General features: G+C 41.8%; 1 protein-coding gene across 1 annotated transcript in view; it reads right to left on the bottom strand.

The window, feature by feature from the left end:
• Nucleotides 1–8,726: 8,726 nt before the first annotated feature.
• MRAP2 (melanocortin 2 receptor accessory protein 2) overlaps nucleotides 8,727–24,422 on the bottom strand; it is a 127,356-nt gene continuing 111,660 nt past the window's right edge. The window contains exons 4-5 of the mRNA XM_045161986.1: nucleotides 12,145–12,185; nucleotides 8,727–10,250 (exon numbers count right to left, since the gene is read on the bottom strand). Coding sequence (XP_045017921.1) covers nucleotides 9,860–10,250; nucleotides 12,145–12,185 — 432 coding nt within the window. The 3' untranslated portion in view covers nucleotides 8,727–9,859. The remainder of the gene's footprint in view (nucleotides 10,251–12,144; nucleotides 12,186–24,422) is intronic.

Genomic DNA, 24,422 nt, shown 5'->3' with positions numbered 1-24,422 from the left:
CTCCTTTACTTCTCTCCCTGAAACCAGCTGCCCACTCCCCTGGGTTTCAACATTCTCCAGTCAGTTCCAAACTCTAAGGCACCCTTGACCGTCTTTGTCAACCTGGGATGCTGTAACAGTTCAGTTCAGTCTCTCAGTCGTGTTCGACTCTTTGCGACCCCATGAATTGCAGCATGCCAGGCCTCCCTGTCCATCACCAACTCCCGGAGTTCACTCAGACTCACGTCCATCGAGTCAGTGATGCCATCCAGCCATCTCATCCTCTGTCGTCCCCTTCTCCTCCTGCCCCCAATTCCTCCCAGCATTGGAGTCTTTTCCAATGAGTCAACTCTTCACATGAGGTGGCCAAAGTACTGGAGTTTCAGCTTTAGCATCATTCCTTCCAAAGAAATCCCAGGGCTGATCTTCAGAATGGACTGGTTGGATCTCCTTGCAGTCCAAGGGACCCTCAAGAGTCTTCTCCAACACCACAGTTCAAAAGCATCAATTCTTCGGTGCTAAGCTTTCTTCACAGTCCAACTCTCACATCCATACGTGACCACTGGAAAAACCATAGCCTTGACTAGATGGACTTTTGTTGGCAAAGTAATGTCTCTGCTTTTCAATATGCTATCTAGGTTGGACGTAACTTTCCTTCCAAGGAGTAAGCGTCTTTTAATTTCATCGCTGCAGTCACCATCTGCAGTGATTTTGGAGCCCCAAAAAAATAAAGTCTGACACTGTTTCCACTGTTTCCCCATCTACTTCCCATGAAGTGATGGGACCAGATGCCATGATCTTTGTAACAGATTACCATAAATTAGGTAGCTTAAACAACGAGCATATTCCTCAAGTTCTGGAGGCTGAGAAGTCTAAGATCAGGGTGTCGGTGCTTCCTCACTTGAAAACAGCAGACTTCTCATTGTATCCTCATATGACCGAGGGCGGAGAAACACAAGCTCTCTTGAGACCCGTATAAGAGTGCTGATTCTTTTATTCCTGAGGGGTCCACTCTCAGGACCTCACTTAATCCTATTTACCTCCCAAAGGCCCTGCCTCCTAATACTGGGAAACAGGGTTTCAACATGAGATTTTGAGAGGACACAGATACTCAGTTTATACATCGACTAACTCTCCGCAAGGTGGAGTCATTAAACCTGTAGCCAATTTCTTCAAAATAAGGCTTATATCAATCTGTCCTTTTCCACTCCTATATCCACCACCACAGAAGTCCTGTCACCATTTTACTTATTTTTCTGGTAGAGGTTTATTCTATTCCTCTACTCCCATGTTCTCACTCCAAATAGTCTGTGAAATGGCACTGCCAGCTCTGCTTCAGCGCCCCGTGTTCCTCCTTCACCCTGTTGCTTTTTAGGTGTTAATGTCAGAATCCTCAACCCCAGCCTCCCTCTCCACCAGACCATCTCCACCTCCTATACAAATCTTCCCTACTACTACAGTAGTAGTTTTCTACTACTACGGTAGCAAATTACACAAACATAATGGCTTCAGCCAGCACGGATTTCTCACCTTACCGGACTGGAGGTCAGGGATCCAACACAGTTCTCATCTGGCTAAAATCCAGGTATCAGCAGGGTGTGCTCCTCCTGGAGGCTCCAGGAGAGAGTATTTCCTTGCTTTTTTAGTTCTCAGAGGCCACTCACATCCCTTGGATTGTGCCCTCACTTCTCCTACCTTCACTGCCAGCAAGCTTGCATCCTCTCGGGACATTCTTCCAAGATTACGTCCCTCTCTGACTCTAAGCTCAGCTGGGATGTGTTGTCCTCTTTTAAGGACCCAAGTGATTAGATTAGGCCCCCTGCAGGATAATCCAGGCTACTCTTCCCACCATCTCCTCTCAGGATCCTCTTTTCCCATCACACTCAGGCTTTATGTGGCTGTGACATTCACCTTGGGTAATGATTCCTCTTGTGAGCAATGTAAGGCTCAAGACACTTATGAATGGCATTTTTGGTTTTTTTTTTTCCTTAGTCTTTCCACATTCGTTACATCTGGTGAGTCTATGAACCCTGTTTATTTGCAGCCCAGCACTAATTTTTGACAAAGCATCATGCTTTTAAAAGGTAATTTATTAGAAGATAGAAATCCTCTTGGATTTTTTCCCTAAAATATCTGTAGTCCCTTTGCCATTGTACAGTAACATTGTCACACCTGGCTACCTTGTGGGCAAGGGAGGGACATTATTCTGCCCACCACGCTCCCCTTATTCATACAACCTGCTGATCTTCAAGATTTTGTCCCTTCCTCCTTGATCATCTCATTCCCACCACTTCCTTCGTTTGCCATGCCTACATCAAATGTCTGATCATTTTTCTCATTGTATATACACACACACACATCCCCTACCCATTTATTTTCCTAGAATCTTCTAGAGGAATCAAATCCATAATGATAATGATGATATTGACAATGATTGCAGGGGCCTCTTGAGGACTCTGATCAAGAGGGTATCATTGCAAGGCTGCTGCAGAAACAGGCTTAATTGCTGTAGTGTTTAATGGAATCAATTAAGTTCATCATTTTTTAAAATGTTATATCATTGTATTTAAGATTTTAATATGATTTTTCTTTAACCACCAAGTTTTTGAGTGAGTGAGTGAAGTCGCTCAGTTTCTGACTCTTCGTGACCCCATGGACTGTAGCCCACCAGGCTCCTCCGTCCATGGGATTCTCCAGGCAAGAGTACTGGAGTAGGTTGCCATTTCCTTCTCCAGGGGATCTTCCCAACCTAGGGATCAAACCCAGGCCTCCCACATTGCAGTCAGATGCTTTAACCTCTGAGCCACCAGGGAAGCCCATTTATTCTAGGACAAAACTCTAAAAGTATTTCTATCTTCCAGTGAATTGGGTACTAGCCTTTCAAACATGTGATCCTTTAAAAAAGATCAGTGCTGGGCTGCAAATAAACAGGGTTCATATAATCTCACCAGATGCAATGAATGTGAAAAGACTAAGGAAGAAAACAAAAAGCCTTTCTTAGAAAAAACATTACCCAAGCTGACTGTCACACCAACATAATGCCCACATGTAATAGGAAAGCTAATTTTCCCAAGCATATGGTTATGCTGCTAATTTGTTAGGTGCTAAAACAATCTCCTCATTGTATATGTTCCTAATAAGTATGGAAAAGTTTAGGCTCTACAAAGAAAGTTAAACATATTCCTCTGCTGCCAAATCTCTAGACTGAACATCCCCATAAAAAGGACATGATTATACTTCCTCCAGAAACTCTTCCTGAGAAATAACAGGCTTTTAACTGTAGTTCCCCCAGTGGAGGGCTAGAGTAGGACTGGAGGGAACCACTAGAAACACAGTAGGTCTGAGGTGAGGTGCTGCTGCACTTGGCAGCCAAAGATACCATTGATGTCTTTATGGATGAGCATTTTCCCAAAAGTTCAATGAATAGGGAGAATGTGAACAATAAGTAGATTGTTAAGACAATTGTTAAGCTGCATATAACTACCACCACAAGTCAAATATAGTATATTTTGCTACTTGGAAAATAATTATCTTATTTTTCTTTAAAAGTTCATTAGTATCAATAGAAATAATAAAGAATGAGCCGTCTTGGAGATAACAATAGAAAAAAACAATTCTAAATCTGTCAGATTACTTGACAACAGGCAGGAAATGAGCTAGATGTCTTCCACAGACATCTCCTAGTGTCAGACTCACTCCTGCAAAGTATAAAACTAGGTTTTCAGCAGACAGAGGGAACAGAGTCAAGATTCCTGGATCTTGAGAGGTTTACTATATGGCAGGGGAGATCAGACAAATACATGTAGCCAAATATGAATAAAATGAAATAAAAGTATGATGAAGTGTGAATGGAGCAAAGAAGAAAGAGAAACTCCTTTCACCTGGGATCTGGAAAGCCTTTTTTGGAAAATGTGGTTTTGGAGATGGCCAAAGAAATGGGTGGAATTTTGGTAGACTTGTATGTCAGGAAGGGAATTTAAAAACCGATCCTAAATTCAAATAAAAATGCAAAGGATCCCAAGTACCCAGAACAACTTTGAATAAGAAAAACAAAGTTGGAAGACTTAAACAATCTGATTTTAAGACTTTTTAAAGCTACAGTAATCAAGAAGTATGGTCCAGAACTAAACCAATACATATACAGACAACTGATTTTCAGTATCAGTGAAAAGGCAATTGTGGAGAAAGGATTTTTTTTCAACAAATAGTGCTGCAACAATTAGGTATCCATATGCCAAAAAAAAAAAAAATGAATTTCAATCCATACTTTTCTATGTACACAAAAATTAACTCAAAATGGATTACAGATCTAAATAGAAAATCTAAAACTATAAAACTTCTAAAAAATAATAGGATTAAACTTTTATGACTTGGGTTTGGCAAATATTTCTTTGCTATAACACCAGAAGTATGATCCATTTAAAGGAGAAATGAAGTCACTCTGAAAAAGAATTTATATCAAGAATAAAGAACTCTCAAAACTCAATAATAAAGCAAACACCCCAGTACAACAATGAGCAGACTTGAAAACACCCTTCAGAAAGATATCCAGATGGATAATAAGCACATGAAAAGATGCTGAATGGGATTTTTCAGGCAAGAAACTGGAGTGGACTGCCATTTCCTCCTCCAGGGGATCTTTCCAACCCAGGGATTGAACCAGGATCTCTAGCATTGCAGGTCAGATTCTTTACCATCTGAGCCACCAGGGGAGCTTATTAGTCATTAGTGAAATGCAACTAAAAACTACAGTGAGATACTACTACACACACATACTAGAATGAATAAAATTAAAAAGACTGACCTTGCAGAATGTTGGCAATGAAGTAAATCAATAAGAATTCATATAAACTATGAGGAATTCACAGTAACATTTAAACATTTTAGAAAACTGATAAGCAGTTTCTTTAAAAAGATAAACATCTAAGATATGACCCAGATATTCCTCTTCTAGGTGCTTTAGAAAATAAAAGCATATGTCCATAGAAAGACTTGTAACCAAATATTTACTGCAGTTTTATTTATAGTAGCCAAAATTGTAAATAACCCCAATATCCATCAACAAGAGAATTAATAAACAAATTATGGTCTATCCAAACACTACTCACAATAAATTACTCAGCAATAACTCAGCACTCAACTGGTAAAGAATCTGCCTGCAGTGCGGGAGACCTGTGTTCAATCTCTGAATTGGGAAAATCCCCTGGAGAAGGGAAAAGCTACACACTCCAGTATTCTGGCCTGGAAAATTCCATGGACCGTATAGTCCATGGGGTTGCAAAGAGTCGGACACCACTGAGTGACTTTCACTTTCAAATGTTTTGGAGAAGGAAATGGTAGTCCACTCCAGTACTATTGCCTGGAAAATCCCATGGACAGAGGAGCCTGGTAGGCTACAGTCCATGGGGTCGCAAAGAGTCAGACACGACTGAATGACTTCAGTTTCCTTTCCTTTCCTTTCCTTTAAACACTACTCAGCAAATAATAATAATAAACTACTAATACAACAGGGATGAATCTCAAAATAATTATGCTGAATGAAAACAGTCAGACAAAATAGAGTAGATACTGCTTGAATCCATTCATACAAGTATCTTGAAAATGCAAACCAATATACAGTGATAGAAAGAAAATCAGTGGTTTCCAGGGCAAGAAATGGGAAGGCAGGGATTACAAAAGGACAGAAAATTTTGGGGGGCAATGGGTGTGTTCACTGTCTTAAATGTGGTAATGGTTTCTTGGGGATATACTTATGTCAAATGAATTAAATTGTATGTTTTAAATATGTGAAAATTATTTTGCCAGATATATCCCAAAGTTGTTTTAAGAAAAAAAGTTCAGTCCTAACTCACCTTAACTGGAATAAATTTTTCTCTAGGGAAACTTTTATAAACTAGAATGTGTGAGATAACCATAGGAAAACACAATACATGCTGAAGAGCTCACACTATGCTGCACATGCATCCATGCATATAATACACACAAGACAAAAAACAGAAGTAAATAATTGGCGTGAAGAAGAAGTAGCTAATCCTCAAACCCAGGATGATCGCTATTCCAGAGCCTGAAATTATGAAACAATCTAAAAGAGAACATAAAATAAGTTTGACGGAATCATTAAACATAAATCATAGAAAACATAATAGAAATCAGGATATCAAGATAAAATATCAATTTTTTAAAGAACTAAACATAACTTATATAAATAAAATATATATTAGATCTTACATATAAAATTCAATGGTCGTTACAGAATATTGAGTAAAGTTCCCTGTGCTACACAGTAGGTCCTTGTTGATTATCTATTTTATATACAATAGTGTGTATATCGGAGCGGGCAATGGCACACCACTCCAGTACTCTTGCCTGTAAAATCCATGGACAGAGGAGCCTGGTAGGCTGCAGTCCATGGGGTTGCAAAGAGTCGGACACGACTGAGCGGCTTCACTTTCACTTTTCACTTTCATGCATTGGAGAAGGAAATGGCAACCCACTCCAGTGTTCTTGCCTGGAGAATCCCAGGGATGGGGGAGCTTGGTGGGCTGCCGTCTATGGGGTCGCACAGAGTCGGACACGACTGAAGCGACTTAGCAGCAGCAGCAGCAGCAACAGTGTGTATATGTTAATCTCAAACTCCTAATTTATCTCTCTCCCCATCTTTCCCGTTTGGTAATCATAAGTTTGTTTCCTAGTCTGTGAATCTGTTTCTGTTTTGAGATAAGTTCATTTGAATCATCTTTTAAGAGTCAACATATAAGCAATGTCATATGATATTTGCCCTTCTCTTTCTTACTTCACTCAGTATGATAATCTCTAGGTCCATCCATGTTGCTGCAAATGGCATTACTTCATTCTTTTTTTATGGCTGAGTAATATTCCATTGTGTGTATATGTGTGTGTGTGTGTGTGTGTGTGTACCACATCTTTATCCATTCCTCTGTTGATGGACATTTAGGCTGTTTTCATGTCTTGGATCTTACCCAGGGTCTCAGCCATACCTGATTTAGATGAATAAGATGATGATATTTTGGGACCCTTGTTGCTGCTGCTGCTGCTAAGTTGCTTCAGTCGTGTCCGACTCTGTGCGACCCCATAGATGGCAGCCCACCAGGCTCTGCCATCCCTGGGATTCCCCAGGCAAGAACACTGGAGTGGGTTGAGCTGACACTATATAGACTAAATACTGGACTTTGATTTGATGATGTATTTATTGAGATTTTAGAGGATGTTGGGGGTGAGACAGATATATTTTGCATGAATCTTTGGGGTCACAGAGGAGAATGTAGTAGGATAATGCCCTCCCCCCACCAAACATGTCCATTCTTAATCCCTAGAACCTATGCATATAGTACCTTGCATGGTGAAAAGGACTTTGTGGATGTGATTAAGTTAAGAATCTTGAGATGAGAGACTACTGTGGGTAATCCAGTGTTATTACAAAGGTCTTATAGGAGAGAGGCAGGATGGTCAGAGATAGCTAGGTAAAGTGGAAACAGAGGTGGCAATGATACAGGGCCATGAGCCAAAAAATGTGAAGAGCCTCTGGAAGCTGAAAAAGACAAGAAATGGATCCTTCGCTAGAGCCTCCATATGGAGCCCTGATGACACCTTGATTCTAGCCCACTGTCACTGACCTCGCACTTCTGCACGTGAGAACTGTAAGAGAATAAATGTGGGTTGCTTTAAGTCACTGAGTGAGTGGTCCTTTGTTACAAGAGCAACAGCAAATGGACTCAGGAACCAACCTGAACAAGAAGGACATGCTGCTTGCTATGCCCTCATGAAGTTCTTTGTTTCTGACCCAGGAGTCTGGTGCCTTCTGCCAGCTTCCACAGAACTGTGACATGATACTTGTAAGCTTGAAAGAGGGGTCAAATCTTAGACCCTTCACAATTCTTGACATTTAGTCAATAAGAACGATGGTATATAGCCATGGATATTTTTCCATCTTTTAAAAATATCCATCAGTCTTCTAATAAATCTTTTAACTAAAATTTAAGCCACTTAAATAGTTTTACATCTTAGTAATAGATAACCGTGGTTTATATTCGATTACTTAAATTATGAATAATAATATTCACATTCATAAAAGCCATTAAAATCAGTACTCTTTAATGAAAACAGGAAGTTTCTTTTTGCAAGAATGTATATTAACTATAAGAAATGTCCCATGCTTTGAGTCAAAAAATACTATTTTCCTCAAAAGACAATTATGGGAAAGGTATTTCTTTTGGTGGAATAAATTCTAAAAGAAATTTGTTACATGACTCATACCACTAGGAACTTGGAGATGACAGAAATTAGGAGGCATTAACTGTGGTGTTGGAGAAGACTCTTGAGAGTCCCTTGAACTGCAAGGAGATCCAACCAGTCCCTTCTAAGGGAGATCAGCCCTGGGTGTTCTTTGGAAGGAATGACGCTAAAGCTGAAACTCCAGCACTTTGGCCACCTCATGCGAAGAGTTGACTCGGAAGACTCTGATGCTGGGAGGGATTGGGGGCAGGAGGAAAAGGGGCTGACAGAGGATGAGATGGCTGGATGGCATCACTGACTTGATGGACGTGAGTCTGAGTGAACTCCGGGAGATGGTGATGAACAGGGAGGCCTGGCGTGCTGCGATTCATGGGGTCGCAAAGAGTCAGACCTGACTGAGCGACTGAACTGAACTGAACTGATAAATGTGGAACTATTTTTAAATAAAATGAAAAACTGGACGTGTGAAAACAAAGAACCAGAGAAAATTATGGTGCAATAAATGTATTTATTTTTCAGTTTAAGCAAGACAGGTGGTAAACAAAAGTCCATATTGAAAGTGCCACCCAGAGATTAGTAGCTGGCCATGCATGCAATGTGACTGGGCAAAACAAAGTCATTTCCAAAACAGTGTGCAGATTTAATTCCTTCGTGAAATTAACTCTCGAGTTGCACCAAGCCACCTGGAATGTCTGTTGATGGGGTATTTATAACCCATTCACCATCCCAACTCAAAAGCTACACACTAGCTACACAACCATCACCCACACATCTGCCAAGCAAACAGACAGCCTGGCAAATAGCACTCTTCTTGTTCTCTAGCCAATGACACAGCAGTGTGACCAATCACAGTTACACTAACGCAGGGACACAGAAGGCACTTCCCTTTACTCAGCTGACAACCTTCCATACATTTTGGGGGATGAGATTGTCATATAAGGTACTCATCTTGGGGCATGGGGTGTGGGGGCTGTCTCCAGGTTTGAGCTGTTTTATGAAAACACTATAAATTTGGCCACAGTGACCATGAGAGACAAGGTCTCCTGACACCCTGGGAGATGCTCGAGCTCCTGACATAAGTTGGATTCAATTAAGGGTTGAGTCAGATGTACAGACCTGGGGGAATGTTATAACAAGAACCAGGGGGCAGCCTCTAGTTTATATAATTTTGGGTATTTCCAGCCTCATGTGAATACAAAGTCAAAAGTCCACACATTATTGGATCACCTACTCCAGACTCCTCACCTTACAGATAAAAAGGTGGCAGCCCAGAGAGTCAAAGTAACTTGCTAAAGGCAGAGCATGGCAATGGCAGGACCAGACGGGAAACACGACACATCAAACCCCGTTCACGCACGCTGATGCAGAATATGTGACCAAGTTTTTCAACAAGGAAGATGAGATAGTGTAAATATTTGGTTCCCCCCAAAGCTCCAAATATGTTTAAAAGCATGAAAACTCAGCTTCACCATCTTTCTTCTCGGAGGGTTCTCTTCTCTGTCTTTCTGCCTCTCTCTGTCTCTGTCTCTCATACACAAACACACACACAATCTCGATGAATAGAGATTTCTGGCTACTCAATGACAAACCCAACATTTTCAGGAAGACACCTGATAAAATGTGCTTCTCAGTCTAACTCTTTGTGTGAGGTTTGGACCACTGGCTTATTTTCTAGAACAATAGGTGTTTCAGAAATCAGGAGATCATCTTCTCCAAAGGAGTTCTGGTCCGTGTTGACGAAGTTGGGGATGTCGAATTTCATGAGCCTGTTCAGCTCCTCCTCTGGCTGCCCACAGCATCTGATGGCTTCCTGGAGATGAACTTCACTGTCGAGGGCCGTGGTCTGGAGACAAGCTTTGGCCTTCTCCAAGTGGTCCACTTCATTGATGTAGCAGTGAAAGAAGGACCTGGATTCCTCATTGCCCTGTCGAGAAAACACCTTATCTGGCTCCAGGGGCTTTCCAAAGTCTGACACAAAGCTATTCATTCTGAATCTCTTCTCCGAAGACTCTGCATTGCTGTAAAGAAAGGCAAAATAAAAGACTCCTTACCCTCCAGTTCAGTTACCCACAGGATGATGGTTTCCAGCATCTATGAAGTGCAAGTCCCCGTACAGAAAGTGCAGACAAACATCAGACTGAAAGACACCACTTCTGAAGATGTACAAATAAATGCAAGGCAAAAGACTCAAGGTGTGGGTCCTCAGACCATCCTGAAAAGATGCTTTTCACTAAGCGGTCTTCTATATTCTGCATCACACACCAGTATTTCTCAGTGGGACCCTTGGTATTCTATCTGCAGTATAATTACTTGTAGGGCTTCTCAAAATTCAATATTCCTGCTTGCAGGATCTCTGGATCTCTGGTGGAAGGGACAGGCAATCTGTATTTTCTTAGAATCCCCAAGGATCACTACTTATGGTCAGGTTTAGAGCCGCTGGCCACCATCAGACCAGCCTGAACAACAATTCGATCCCACAGGGGTGAGCTTCATGTTTGTCAAAGCACTGCCATATCTATTGATCTCTCCCAGTTCTCAAAACTGGCCCATGCAGCCACTTGGGCCAAAAGTTATACCTATTTCACAGAGGCAGAAGCTAAGGTAAGGAGCAGTCAGACTGCCTGCTTGACTGACACAATCAGTGACAGGAGTGGTTAAAAAACTCAGCTTCTTAATTCCCTGTTTCATTTAGTGTGGAACAAATTAGCAATTTAATGGTAGAAATTGGTGAATGGATGAATAAAATAACTCTCAATGAGCACCATAAGTACATGACAGAAAGAGCAGATACAAATTGAATAACCTGATGGCCCACCTGAAATTCATCTGCACCAGGTCATAGCTGTGGCTTGTGGGTTCTTTAGTTGTGGCATGTGGGATCTACTTCCCTAAACAAGGATTGAACCTGGGCTCCCTGCATTGGGAGCAAGGAGTCTTAGCCACTAGACCACCAGGGAAGTCCCTACCCCACCTACTTTAATCACCATCTTTCTAGATTGATATAAGAGTGACTCCCACACAGGTAGAGTGACTTCATAAGGTCAAGAATCATGTCTGAACATGCCTTCAAATCCAGAATAGAACTTGACAACAAGTAGGCTCTGGAGTCTACATTTAAGGCATGTGTAATCTCAGTGACTTCAGTTTTTAAACCTCGTCATCCCCATCCCATTGATGACTCACGATATAGCATTTATGACCAAGCTGTCATGGGGTAGGTGATATGGGATCCATTTACAGCTCTTAGAAACTCACCTCCAAATTATCAGGAATCATCTGGATTTGAGAGTTCAGTAATTCTAGAAGCTTTGTAATCCAGGCAGTGGAGACACTTTTATATTAGGTTTATCTCCTGCATGACATCAGATGGCATCAGATGACCCAACTGACATCAGATGAGGAATTCCTCTCAGAAATCCGAGTTCCTCATTTTAATGATAGGCCTGATTAACCAATCTCATTGCCCACTCAGCAAAGGTGATACAAAGATCAATGACTGACACAAGAGTTCAACATTAATAGGTTGTATTCAGAATTCAGAGAAAAATCATTTGAGAGAGACTGACAGAATTGTGCTTTAATGCAAATATAAGTTGTCTTATCTTTCAGTAAGTGATTTTCTTCCCCTGGTTGTCACTTCACCCAAGTTTAAAAGATGTTTGAGAACAGGGATGAATGGTGCCAACAATCTGTGACCTAAGAAACTAAAAAGTCATTGAGGAAAAAGAGGGGATTAACATGTTAGAAAAAAGCATGGTTAGGATGGCTGGGATCATGCCCTCTCCCGATTCCAGGCTAAGAAGCTCTGAGTACTCACTTCCTCCCTATCTAGAGCATCAGCTGAGTATGAAAGCCAACCCAGCTGTGCATAGCAGCTCTTCCATTATCCAGGCTACATGTTCTCAGGATTACGAGTTGGGGCCATTGACCACCTCCCTCTGCACCAGTCCTTGCTGAAAAACAAAGGCACAAGAGCAGAGCATCTTGCCCCTTCCCCAGGGCAGAGCGCAGGCAGTGGACAGTAAGATGCCTTCCCTGCCTCACCCCTACTCATCTTTCTCCCCATGATCTCTCCTTGTGATAAAAGTACAATCTGATTCTCCCTTCCTGAAAACAAGGGGGAAATCCATCTTTGTTCTTAGAGTCTGAAAAGTGAAAGTGTTAGTCACTCAGTCGTGTCTGACTCTTTGCAACCCCATGGACTGTAGCCTGCCAGGCTCCTCTGTCCATGGAGTTCTCCAGGCAAGAATACTGGAGTGGGTTGCCATTCCCTTCTCCAAAAGATCTTCCCAACCGAGGATTGAACCCAGGTCTCTTTATTGCTGGCAGATTCTTTACTGTCTGAGACACCTAAACAGACCATCCTTTTATTCCTCTTTCCTTCCTTGACTGATAAACTAAAAAACCTGTATGTGAAAAACTGGTCATGGACATGGCTTGTTTCAGTTCAGTTTCTATTCATCCCATCACTGAGTAAAATCTATGTACTGAAATCAATAGATCTTAAACATAAAATTAAATGTATTTTTATTGACACATACACCCAAGTAACCCTCTAATCAAGATATAGAATATTTCCTTTCTTCTGGAAAGGTTCCTTCCATTCAATTTCCAGCCCCTTCAGGTAACACAGATCTGATTTCTATTTCCATTGATTAGCTTTGCCTGTTCTTAAACCTCCAGCCAATTTACACCTCCTGGAGGCAATACCTCCTAGAAGCAATCTGTTTTGTTTTTTGTTTTGGGTGAGGTTGGGGGTGGGGAGGGGACACTGCAGGACAGGCAGGAATCTTAGCTCCCCAACCAGGGACTGAAATCATTCCCCCTACATTGGGAGCACAGAGTCTTAACCACTGGACCGCCAGAGAAGTCTCCATCTGTTTTGATTTTTATCACTGCAGATTAGCCTGTTTTTGAGATTCATACAAATGGAGTCGTGCAAAAGTGTTTGTTTGTCTGGATACAATTATATTTTCTCTTGATCTGTGACCTGCATTTTCATTTTCTTAGAGATGTCTTTAGATAAACAGCTTTACATTTCCATTAATTTCAAATTACTAACTTTTATCATCTATGTTAGTGCTTTTACATCTTAAGAACTAATTGCTAACTCTAAAATCACAAAGATATTCTTCGAAGCTTTCTTCTACAATCATCCTGTTCAGTACAGTAGCCAACAGCCACAGGTGGCTCTTCAAATTTAAGTACAATTTAAAATTCGATTTCTCAGTCATAGTACTCACATTTTAAGTGCTCAACAGCCACATGAGGCCAGTGGCTATCTAATTAGGCAATACAAAGAACATTTCTGTCATCACAGAAAGTTCTATTGGACTGAACCGTTCTAGGAGTTTTAACTTTGGGTTTATTATATATGTTGAGACAGGGGTCAAGTTTCGTTTTTTCTCATATGTTTATCCTGTTGTACCAGCCCTTTTTTTTCAATTGACCTTATACAAAAATCTCTGTATTTCTACACACTGGTAATAAACAATAAGAAAATGAAAAAAATACATTCACAACAGCATCAAGAAATAGGATACTTGGGAATAAATATAACAAAGGGCGTGTAAGACCTGTACACTGAAAATTTCAATATTGCAAAGGGAAATTAAGGAAGAATTTAGTAGGTGAAGATGATGACATCAGAGGTAGACGGCTTGCCCAAGATGCTGGACCTGATTTGTATGATCATTTATGTTTTCTTGACTTCTTAGACCTCTGCATATAAATCAAATGCTTTTCTATCATAGGCCTGATTCTATGCTAGTTTTAGAAATCAATTCAATTGTTGGGTTTGTGGCCAATTACCTGTGTCTAGTTCTGGGTTACCTTGTTAAATTTTTCTACTACAAGACTCTAACTGGTTGGCCCTGAGAAAATTTACTTAAAAAAAAATTATAGTCATATTCAGGTTACTGTGATATTACTAGATGGGATCCCCTCACTGGGCCAATTAATTATGCCTGCTCTGACTCTGGCCATAAATTTGAGCTTTTTAATATTACTCAAGCTCAATCAGAGCAACAAGAAAAGTTTCAGCAAAGGAGGAAAAAATCTCCCACAATTATGGGATGGATTTATATAGATAACACCAGACTATGGTAATTTAGGTTTAAAGTCTCCTCTGTGTTGGAAACAATTAGATCATACTAAGAGCAGACACACTGAAACCATACTCACAGAAAACTAGTCAATCTAATCACACTAGGACCACAGCCTTGTCTAACTCAATGAAACTAAGCCATGCCCGTGGGGCCACCCAAGATGGGCGGATCATGGTGGAGAAATCTGACAGAATGTGGTCCACTGGAGAAGGGAATGGCAAACCACTTCAGTATTCTTGCCTTTAGAACCCCATGAAAAGTATGAAAAGGCAAAATGATAGGATACTGAAAGAGGAACTCCCCAGGTCGGTAGGTTCACAATATGCTACTGGAGATCAGTGGAAAATAACTCCAGAAAGAATGAAAGGATGGAGCAAAAGCAAAAACAATACCCAGTTGTGGATGTGACTGGTGATAGAAGCAAGGTCCGATGCTGTAAAGAGCAATATTGCACAGGAACCTGGAATGTCAGGTCCATGAATCAAGGTAAATTGGAATTGGTCAAGCAAGAGATGGCAAGAGTGAATGTTGACATTCTAGGAATCAGTGAATTAAAATGGATTGGATTAAAATGGAATGGGTGAATTTAACTCAGATGACCATTATATCTACTACTGTGGGCAGGAATCCCTCAGAAGAAATTGAGTAGCCATCATGGTCAACAAAAGAGTCTGAAATGCAGTACTTGGATGCAATCTCAAAAACGACAGAATGATCTCTGTTCGTTTCCAAGGCAAACCATTCAATACCACAGTAATCCAAGTCTATGCCCCAACCAGTAACGCTGAAGAAGCTGAAGTTAAACAGTTCTATGAAGACCTACAAGACCTGCTAGAACTAACACCCAAAAAAGATGTCCTTTTCATTATAGGGGACTGAAATGCAAAGGTAGGAAGTCAAGAAACACCTGGAGTAACAGGCAAATTTGGCCTTGGAATATGGAATGAAGCAAGGCAAAGACTAATAGAGTTTTGCCAAGAAAATGCACTGGTCATAGCAAACACCCTCTTCCAACAACACAAGAGAAGACTCTACACATGGACATCACCAGATGGTCAACACCGAAATCAGACTGATTATATTCTTTGCAGCCAAAGATGGAGAAGCTCTATACAGTCAGAAAAACAAGACCAGGAGCTGACTGTGGCTCAGATCATGAATGGGACTAGTGCCCAGATAAAAGAGGCTCCAGAGAGAGAGAGAGAGTCCTTGTTCCTTCCCCCATATGAGGACACAGTGAGAAATCTAGCATCTATGAGCCAGGAAACAAGTCCTCAGCAGACACTGAATCTGCCAGTACGTTAACCTTGGACTTTTCAGCCTCCAAAACTGTGAGAAATAAACTTCTGTTACTTAAAAAATCATCTAGTAAACATCCATGGTATTTATAGGAGCCTGGACAGGCTCAGAAAATTCAGAATCTCCAAGAATTTTAGTGCCTTTCATTATATTTGTCACAGTCCTACCTATTCTATACCTTGTCATCATGAAATTGAGATCAAGCTAGTGTGTTTGCAAGAAATTCTCCTGTGTCATACTAACTTTAGAAAAATGAAAACTGTTGATTTTGGTAGAATCTAAAAATCATTAGTTTCACTTATTTAAGAATCTGTATTCCTCATTTTCAGCTTGTTATAAGAAAAATTTGGACCTAGCCTATTGATTGCAATATTCCCGAACTCCACCAGTCAGAGTAAAAAGACTGTTCAGACTGTTCCGATTCTTTTCTTCTCACTCTGGCTTGTGTCATGTAGTCTCTGAACCAGATCAGAGATTCTCCCTCATAAGGACCCATCCAGTCCACCAGCACCTGCAGGGAACCTCATCTGCTTCCATGACACTCCCCTGCTCACAAACTCACCAATCCCCCAAATCCTTCTTCCTGATCTTTCAGAGAGTCCACTCCCACATCACATGGCCTTTCCGGTGTCTGCTCCTACCAGTCCTCTTGCTAACCCTACAGCCCAGCCACACGGGGCCTGCCTGTCCCCCAAGGCCCTCAGGATGTTCCTCCTTTGTGCCTTTGCTCGTGCTGTTCCTTCTACTCCTGTCAAAATCAAATCTGTCCTTTGCTATCCAACTCCCATGTCCCTGCCTCCACAGACTTTTTGATCTCCCAACAGGAAGGAATCTTCCCCTTCTCTGGGTTCCTGTCCTATTTAGTCAATCTTCTCTTACACCGGTTTATCAGGGGGCTCAGTGGTAAAGAATCCGCCTGCAATGCAGAGACACAGGAGATGTGGATTTGATCCCTGCGTTGGGAAGATCCTCTGGAGGAGGAAACGGCAATCCACTCCAGCATTCTTGCCTGAGAAATCCCATGGACAGGGAGCCTGGTGGGCTACAGTCCATGGGGTCACAAAGAGTCAGACACGACTTAGTGAACAGGTCAATCACATACAGGGTGAAGCCCTTCCTGTTTCAGTCAGAGCTGTTTGGTGTGATCGTTTCTCTCCTATATACTGCTGTGCTGTATTCCACTCATCTCCGCATCTCTCAAAGGGACTTGCTGTCATTAGACCCTCAATCAGTATCCTGGACAGTTGTATCTGCAGGTGTTCAGGAGCCCTGATTCCTGTGAAAGGTACAGCCACCTCCAGTATTCAGGGACATGCTCCTTCCTCTGTGACCCTAAGACAAATCAAGTCAGGAGATCAGACTTATGTCACCTTCACTGGCTGAAGGAAAACACCCGTAAGGCTCTGCATTACTCCCTTAGGAATTTTACAGATTTATAATGAGTTTTTACAAATGGGCTGCCTACTGCTCAGAGTCTTAGCAAGCCCTCACTACTCTCAGGTTTACTCCACTCAAAAAAGTGGTGGGCAGTCCAGTGAGCACCTACGATTTCTGGCAGGGACTTCCAGTGGACTTTTAGAGATGCATAAGCCAAACAATGGGCTTCCCTGGTGGCTCAGAGGTTAAAGTGTCTGCCTCCAATGTGGGAGACCCGGGTTCGATCCCTGGGTTGGGAAGATCCCTTGGAGAAGGAAATGGTAACCCACTCCAGTATTCTTGCCTGGAGAATCCCATGGATGGAGAAGCCTGGTAGGCTACAGTCCACAGGAGTGGAGCAAAGAGTCGGACATGACTGAGCGACTTCACTTTCACTAAGCCAAACAAAGACCTACTAAGAGTGAAAACTCTTGTGATGAACCACCAGTGAGAAAATGATAATAACGATTTCTGGAGCCATAACCTGTCCTAAGAGCTTCATGCCCTAGCAGAGGCACCAACCAAACCCTTGTGTGTGTGTGTGTGTGTGTGTGTAAGTGCCTCTTGGTTGCTTTCATTGGTAGTTCTGACTTGCCAGGGAGATGTCAGTCTCTGAGGAAAGACTCTACTACCTTAGAATGACCCTCAGCATGTCCTGGGCAAGCCATAGCTGTGCACTCAGGAAACACCTCTTAATTGATGGAGAATTAAAAGGAACTCCTGAACAAAGGTGTATAACTTGAATCAAACATGTAAAGCAGTTGCATTTTTTACCTGTTGATATATGGAGAACTCTCAGAATAACAGATCTTCCTGAGGAACAACCTGCTATGTCTGCATTCAGCTGGTTCCTGTGACCTTGGTCATTATATCCAGCTGTTAGCTTTTAGGTGCGCTGTACCCATGCTTGGGTGAGAATCATACTCAGGTAAATTGCAACTCCAGGTAAGATGCAATTTCCATTTTTGCAAGGTCACGAGCAATACCGTCCTCATCCCTAAAAAAGAGACCATCCCCACCTAGACAAGTGCACTTAGCAAAGGCTACACAAAATGAGGATATCTGAGGTGTACGATGTCTGAGAGTTGATCTTTATTTTTTTAAGAAGTACAAAATATTCAACATAAAATGCAACCCAACTCTTTCCCTTACTCCTTCTCTCTGGCAGATTTATGACAATGCAGCAATTATGGTGCTTTAACAAGACGACAAAGAGAGTAAATGGCTCCTCAGTGGAGAAAGCACAGGAAAAAATGGTTCTTTTTGTCCTGTCTATAAAGGATTCAAGTAAGAGGGTCCCCCCACCCCATACAACAGGAGATATTCCATGGGAAAATAATCCCTATTAAAGCTACTTCTTGAACCTAAAAGCTTTTTAAAAAGGCATGATGGCAGCTTTATAAGAGTCCTTCTCCCTCTGATCTTTGCTTTACCAGCACTCACACTTATCTGAGTCTCCTCCTGGGCACATAGATTACCCTCCCCAGCCGGGTGGTCAGATGGGTGTGGCTAGTCCTGGCCAATGAGCTGTGAGAGGAAGGGATGCGTGCCACTTCCTGGCTGAAGAACAGACCAGCAGGTATGAGTTCTCCACGTGCCCCACTGCCTGTCACAGCAATTCAGGAGGCTGAACCTTAGAAACACTGCAGCTACAATGAAGAAGCATCGGTCCACCCCTTGCCAACCCTCAGAAGAGATGTAGCTTGAATACAATGTAAACCTGTGTTGCATTACAGTGAGATTTAGAGAGCTGTTTACTCCTGTCTCATAATCTCATTATGACACATCTTCTCCTTAACACAAGCCACTGAGTAGGCAGTGACTCTGGAATTGAAGTTCTGATGCTAAAATGATCCCAAGTTGTAAACTTCAGTGAAGAAGCCTATTTGCCATCCTTATGTCCTACTCCTTCCAAGGGGATTCATGCACTCTTTCCATAGGTCAGCAATTTAGGCTGCCCAGGATGTCTCCATGGAGAAAAAGATAGAACTAAGTGGCTGATTCAACACTAGTCAATTCTGAGTGGGGGCCTTACTTAGAAGTGATGCTCAAAATTCTCCAAGCCAGGCTTCAACAGTACATGAACCATGAACTTCCAGATGTTCAAGCTAGATTTAGAAAAGGCAGAGGAACCAGAGATCAAATTGCCAACATCCGTTGGATCATCAAAAAAGCAAGAAAGTTCCAGAAAAACATCTACTACTTTACTAACTACACAAAAGCCTTTGTGTGGATCACAATAAACTGTGGGATAATCTTCAAGAGATGGGAATACCAGACCACCTGACCTGTCTCCTGAGAAATCTGTATGCAGGTCAAGAAGCAACAGTTAGAAATGGACATGGAACAACAGACTGGTTCCAAGTTGGGAAAGGAGTATCTCAAGGCTGTATATTGTGACCCTGCTTATTTAACTTATATGCAGAGTACATCATGAGAAATGTTGGACTGGCTGAAGCACAAGCTGGAATCAAGATTGCCGGGAGAAATATCAATAACCTCAGATATGCAGATGACACCACCCTTATGGCAGAAAGTGAAGAAGAACTAAAGAGCCTCTTGATGAAAGTGAAAGAGGAGAGTGAAAAAGCTGGCTTAAAACTCAACATTCAGAAAATCATGATCATGGCATCTGGTCGCATCACTTCATGGCAAATAGATGGGGAAACAGGGGAAACAGTGCAGATGGTGACTGCAGCCATGAAATTGAAAGACGCTTGCTCCTTGGAAGGAAAGTTATGACCAACCCAGACAGCATATTAAAAAACAGAGACATTACTTTGCCGACAAAGGTCTGTCTAGTCAAGGCTATGGTTTTTCTAGTAGTCATGTATGAATGTGAGAGTTGGACTATAAAGAAAGCTGAGCACCAAAGAAAACAACTTTTTCTGAGAGACATACCCAAATCTCCAGGAGTTGGTAATGGACAGGGAGGCCTGGCGTGCTGTAGTCCACGGGGTTGCAAAGAGTCAGACATGACTGAGCGACTGAACTGAACTGAGTCATATTCCAAAAGGATGCTGCCTGATATCTTACTTGAAGCAATTGTTCTTTGTGACCCACAATCCAGAGAGCTTGTTACCTAAAGCTGTTAGAATTCAGACATTCGAGCCATGACTAAGACTCTCTACTTAGTCTCCTTTCTAAAATCAACTTACTCTTTCTTCACACAAAGACATCACTTTGCCAACAAAGGTCCATAGAGTCAAAGCTATGGTTTTCCCAGTAGTCATGTATAGATGTGAGAATTGGACCTTAAAGAATGCTGAATGCCAAAGAACTGATGCTTTCAAACTGTGGTACTGGAAAAGACTCTTGATAGTCCCTTAAACTGCAAGGAGATCAAACCAGTCCATCCTAAAGGAAATCAGTCCTGAACATTCATTGGAAGGATTGATGCTGAAGATGAAGCTCCAATACTTTGGCCACCTGATGTGAAGAGCCAACTCATTGAAAAGGACCCTGATGTGGGAAAAGATTGAGGGCAGGAGGAGAAGGTTGGACAGAGGATGAGATGGTTGGATGGCATCACCAACTCAATGGACATGAATTTGAGTAAACTCTGGGAGATAGTGCAGCCTGGCATGCTGCAGTCCATGGGGTTGGAAAGAGTTGGACATGATTGAGCAACTGAAAAACAACTTTTTCTGAGAGACATACCCAAGGTGAGGTGAAGCCAGGGTAGAACGAGTCACATTTGGCACATGTAGCTCCAACATGAAAGCTTAGGGCCTGGCTGTCCTGTGGGAGGAGGAGAATCTTCTGTTCCTTCCTACTCTTTACCTGCAGCCCTCTGCTCTCCCCAGGATGCCATGAGCCATGCAGGGGTGGACTAACCTTCACTGAGGGCTGCCTGCTGTGAGGCTAGTGCATACTAGCAGTTCTATAGGCATCAGTTCACTCAATCTTTACAGTACCCCGAGGAGGCAGATACTACTTTATTTTTACAAGTGAGGAATCATCAAGTACAGAGAGGCTAAAGTGAAGTCGCTCAGTTATGTTCCACTCTTTGCGACCCCATGAACTGTAGCCTACCAGGCTCCTCTGTCCATGGGATTCTCCAGGCAAGAATGTTGGAGTGGGTTGCCATTTCCTTCTCCAGGGGATCTTCCCGACCCAGGGATTGAACACGGGTCTCCTGCATTGCAGGCAGACGCTTTACCCTTTGAGCCACAGAGAGACTAAGAATCCAGTAAATCATTCCAGTAAATCTGGAAATGTTTGACTCCAGAGCCCATACTTGATCCAATATGTGATAGAAGAAAACAAATCTAATTGCTTGCTAATATCTTTGCTGTAAGAGAAAAAGATTTAATTACTTTAAATTTAATTTAATTAACATATCATATTATTACTGATATGAAGTCATTTAATGTAGGGGTAACAACAGGAGCTTCAAAGAGACTTTAGTTTGAGGCTTGGCTCCATTTGTTGTTGTTGTTCAGTCGCTGAGTCGTGTATGGCTCTTTGAGACCCCATGGACTGCAGCACGCCAGGCTTTCCTTTCACTGTCTCTCGGAGCTTGCGCAAACTCATGTCCATTGAGTCTGTGATGCCATCTAATCATCTTGTCCTCTGTCGTTCCCTTCTCCTCCTGCCTTCAATCTTTCCCAGAATCAGGGTCTTTTCTAATGAATTGGCCCTTCGCATCAAGTGGTCAAAGTATTGGAGCTTCAGTTTCGGCCTCAGTCCTTCCAATGAATATTCAGGACTGATTTCCTTTAGGATTGACTGGTTTGATCTCCTTATAGTCAAAGGGACTCTTCAAGAGTCTTCTCCAACACCACAGTTCAAAAGCATCAATTCTTCAGCACTCAGACTTCTTTATGGTCCAGCTCTGACATCCATACATGACTACTGAGAAAACCATAGCTTTGACTATATGGACATTTGTTGGCAAAGCAATGTCTCTGCTTTTTAATATGCAAAATTTTTTTAAAACCTGTGAATCCTTATATGAGTGATTCAGTCTCCTTTTTCTCATCTGTAAGGTGAGATTTTACAGGATAAATCCTATGTGATTTACTTCATCTTTCAGTGAGAACTTAGTGAGATTATACTATAAAGTGATTAACAGACCCTGACAGATGGTAAATGTCAAAAAATGTTCTTAGCATTATTCTCAGTGATTTATCATTATGTCCTCCATGTCTAATTATCAGGGGCAAACTTAAAAACTGATTGTTTTATTTTAAAGTTGGCTGCTTGGATAATATCTATTTTACAAAAAATATTTCCTGCCAAATAAATGTCAAGTTTACTAAGATATAAAACCATTGTCAACTGCTCCATTTAGGGATTTTTCCATATGTCTGTATCATTCAGTTTGATTTTGATATACTACAGCCAAATGCATGTCTTACACTGCTTCAGAAAAACATTTAAAGTGTGGCCCTGAGGGCTCATCCATTGTTTCATTAAAAGTAAAAATAAAAAGGTCAAACTTTCTCCTTAACCTCACCAAAAGCATGTAGGGTTACAATGACCCCTGTTCTTTGAGATGACTAAGAATCACCATCAAAAGAGAAATCATCTATTAGAAGTACAAACTGCCAACTGGAAAAGGGGAAAAACAAGCCTCAGCTACCCAGGGTCAACGCGAAATGTTAAGGCAATGTATTAGTCAGTGTTATCCAGAGAAACAGAACCAACAGGGGTGTTTGGGTGTGTATGTGTGAGTGTGTGAGTGTGTGTGTGTGTGTGCGCCTGTGCACATTTATTTCTATATCTATCTATCTATCTATCCATTCAGGGTGAGGTGGGGACAGATTTAGTTTAAGAAATTGGTTCATGTGATGGTGGAGACAGGCAAGTCCAAAATCTGTAGGGTTTGGACAGGCTGAAGACCCAGGGAAGAGCTGCAGTCTGAGTCTGAAGGCAGTCCTCTGCCAGAATTCCTTTTTGCTAGACAGAGGTCTATCTGTTTCTAGGAACGCCTTTTGCAGTTGGATGAGGCCCCACCCTCATTATGGAGGATGATCAGTCTTCCTAAAAGACTGATCTCACCTAAAAAAAAAAAAAAACCATCACAGAAACATCTAGAATAATGTTTCACCAAATATCATGGCCTAGACAAACACAAAATTACTCATTACAGGAAGTCATGCTCCCTTTTTAGCTAGGGTGTTCCCATCTATAAAATCACATGCATCTTATGTCAAACAAGTACATCTCAATAACCATGCAAAGGTCCATCTGGATCTCTGAAGAGAAGGAAGATAAAGGGGTTTACTATTCCCCAATCACTCTACCAGATGTGCCATAACTTGAGTTTGTCCTCAGCTTCTTTTACTACTGCTATAATCCACACCATATTTCTAAACTCCTTGGACTAATATGCTGAAGCAAAGACATGTGCAGATGTTTACAAAAACAAGGAGACAGAAAAGGGAAAGTTCATATTTTTTTTTAGTGGCTATTCCAGAGATTCTTAACCATCCATCTCCATAGCCTTCAATAAAATGGTCTTTTACATTCATTTAACATGGGTTTGAATTTTTCTCCCAGACCTTAATGTCTGAAAACAGTTGTGTGATGGACAGAACTATTCCCTTTATCTATGACTAGTTGTTAGAGTTCAAGTGCAGGCTGAAGACTGAACAACAGACACTGCAGACTGTGTGGTGAGATACAATGAGAACACCACTGCTAGGCTGTGAGGATGAAGGGAGACACTGAATGGAAATGTGAGCATTTATGCTCACTTTCTTCCATTTAGTCTCCCAGGTCATTCCCTACCCTTCCCCACCCTGCTCCTGTGCCCTGGGAAACTGACCTCTGATATAGGCTCTGGCCACTGGTAGTGGTAGGGTGCTCAGCCAGCGGGGAGGAGTGGTGAGAAAGGGGAGAGATGGGGAAAGACAGGTCTGGGTATTTATCGGAGGCTCCTTCCCTAAAAGGTCACACTGGGCTGTGTCCCTTGACCTGGGTCATTGCTCCTCTCAGCCAGTCTCTCTGCAGGGCTCCTGGGAGATAATCAGGGCCCTTCAGATTTGGGCACCTACTCCTCAGTGTTCTGAGCCCTGGCATCTTGCACCATCCAGGAAGAGGGCTGCTCTCTTCCCAGGCCACAACTTGTGACTAGTCCCTTTGTCAAAAGCTCTAATTCAAAAAGATACATGTACCCCTATGTTCACAGCAGCACTATTCACAACAGCCGAGACACAGAGACAACCTAAATGTCCATCAACGGATGAATGGATAGAGAAGATGTGGTACATATATCCAATGGAATATTACTCAGCCATAAAAAAGAATGCAATAATGCCATTTTGCAGCATCATTGATGCAACTAGAGATTATCATACTAAGTGAAGTAAGTCAGAAAGAAAAAGACAAATACCATATGATATCACTTATATGTGGAAT

The sequence above is a fragment of the Bubalus bubalis genome, chromosome 10, assembly GCF_019923935.1.
Source record: "Bubalus bubalis isolate 160015118507 breed Murrah chromosome 10, NDDB_SH_1, whole genome shotgun sequence".
Taxonomy (NCBI): Eukaryota; Metazoa; Chordata; class Mammalia; order Artiodactyla; family Bovidae; genus Bubalus; species Bubalus bubalis.
The sequence above is the reverse complement of the archived record's forward strand: the minus strand, read 5'-3'. Positions and strand labels throughout refer to the sequence as shown.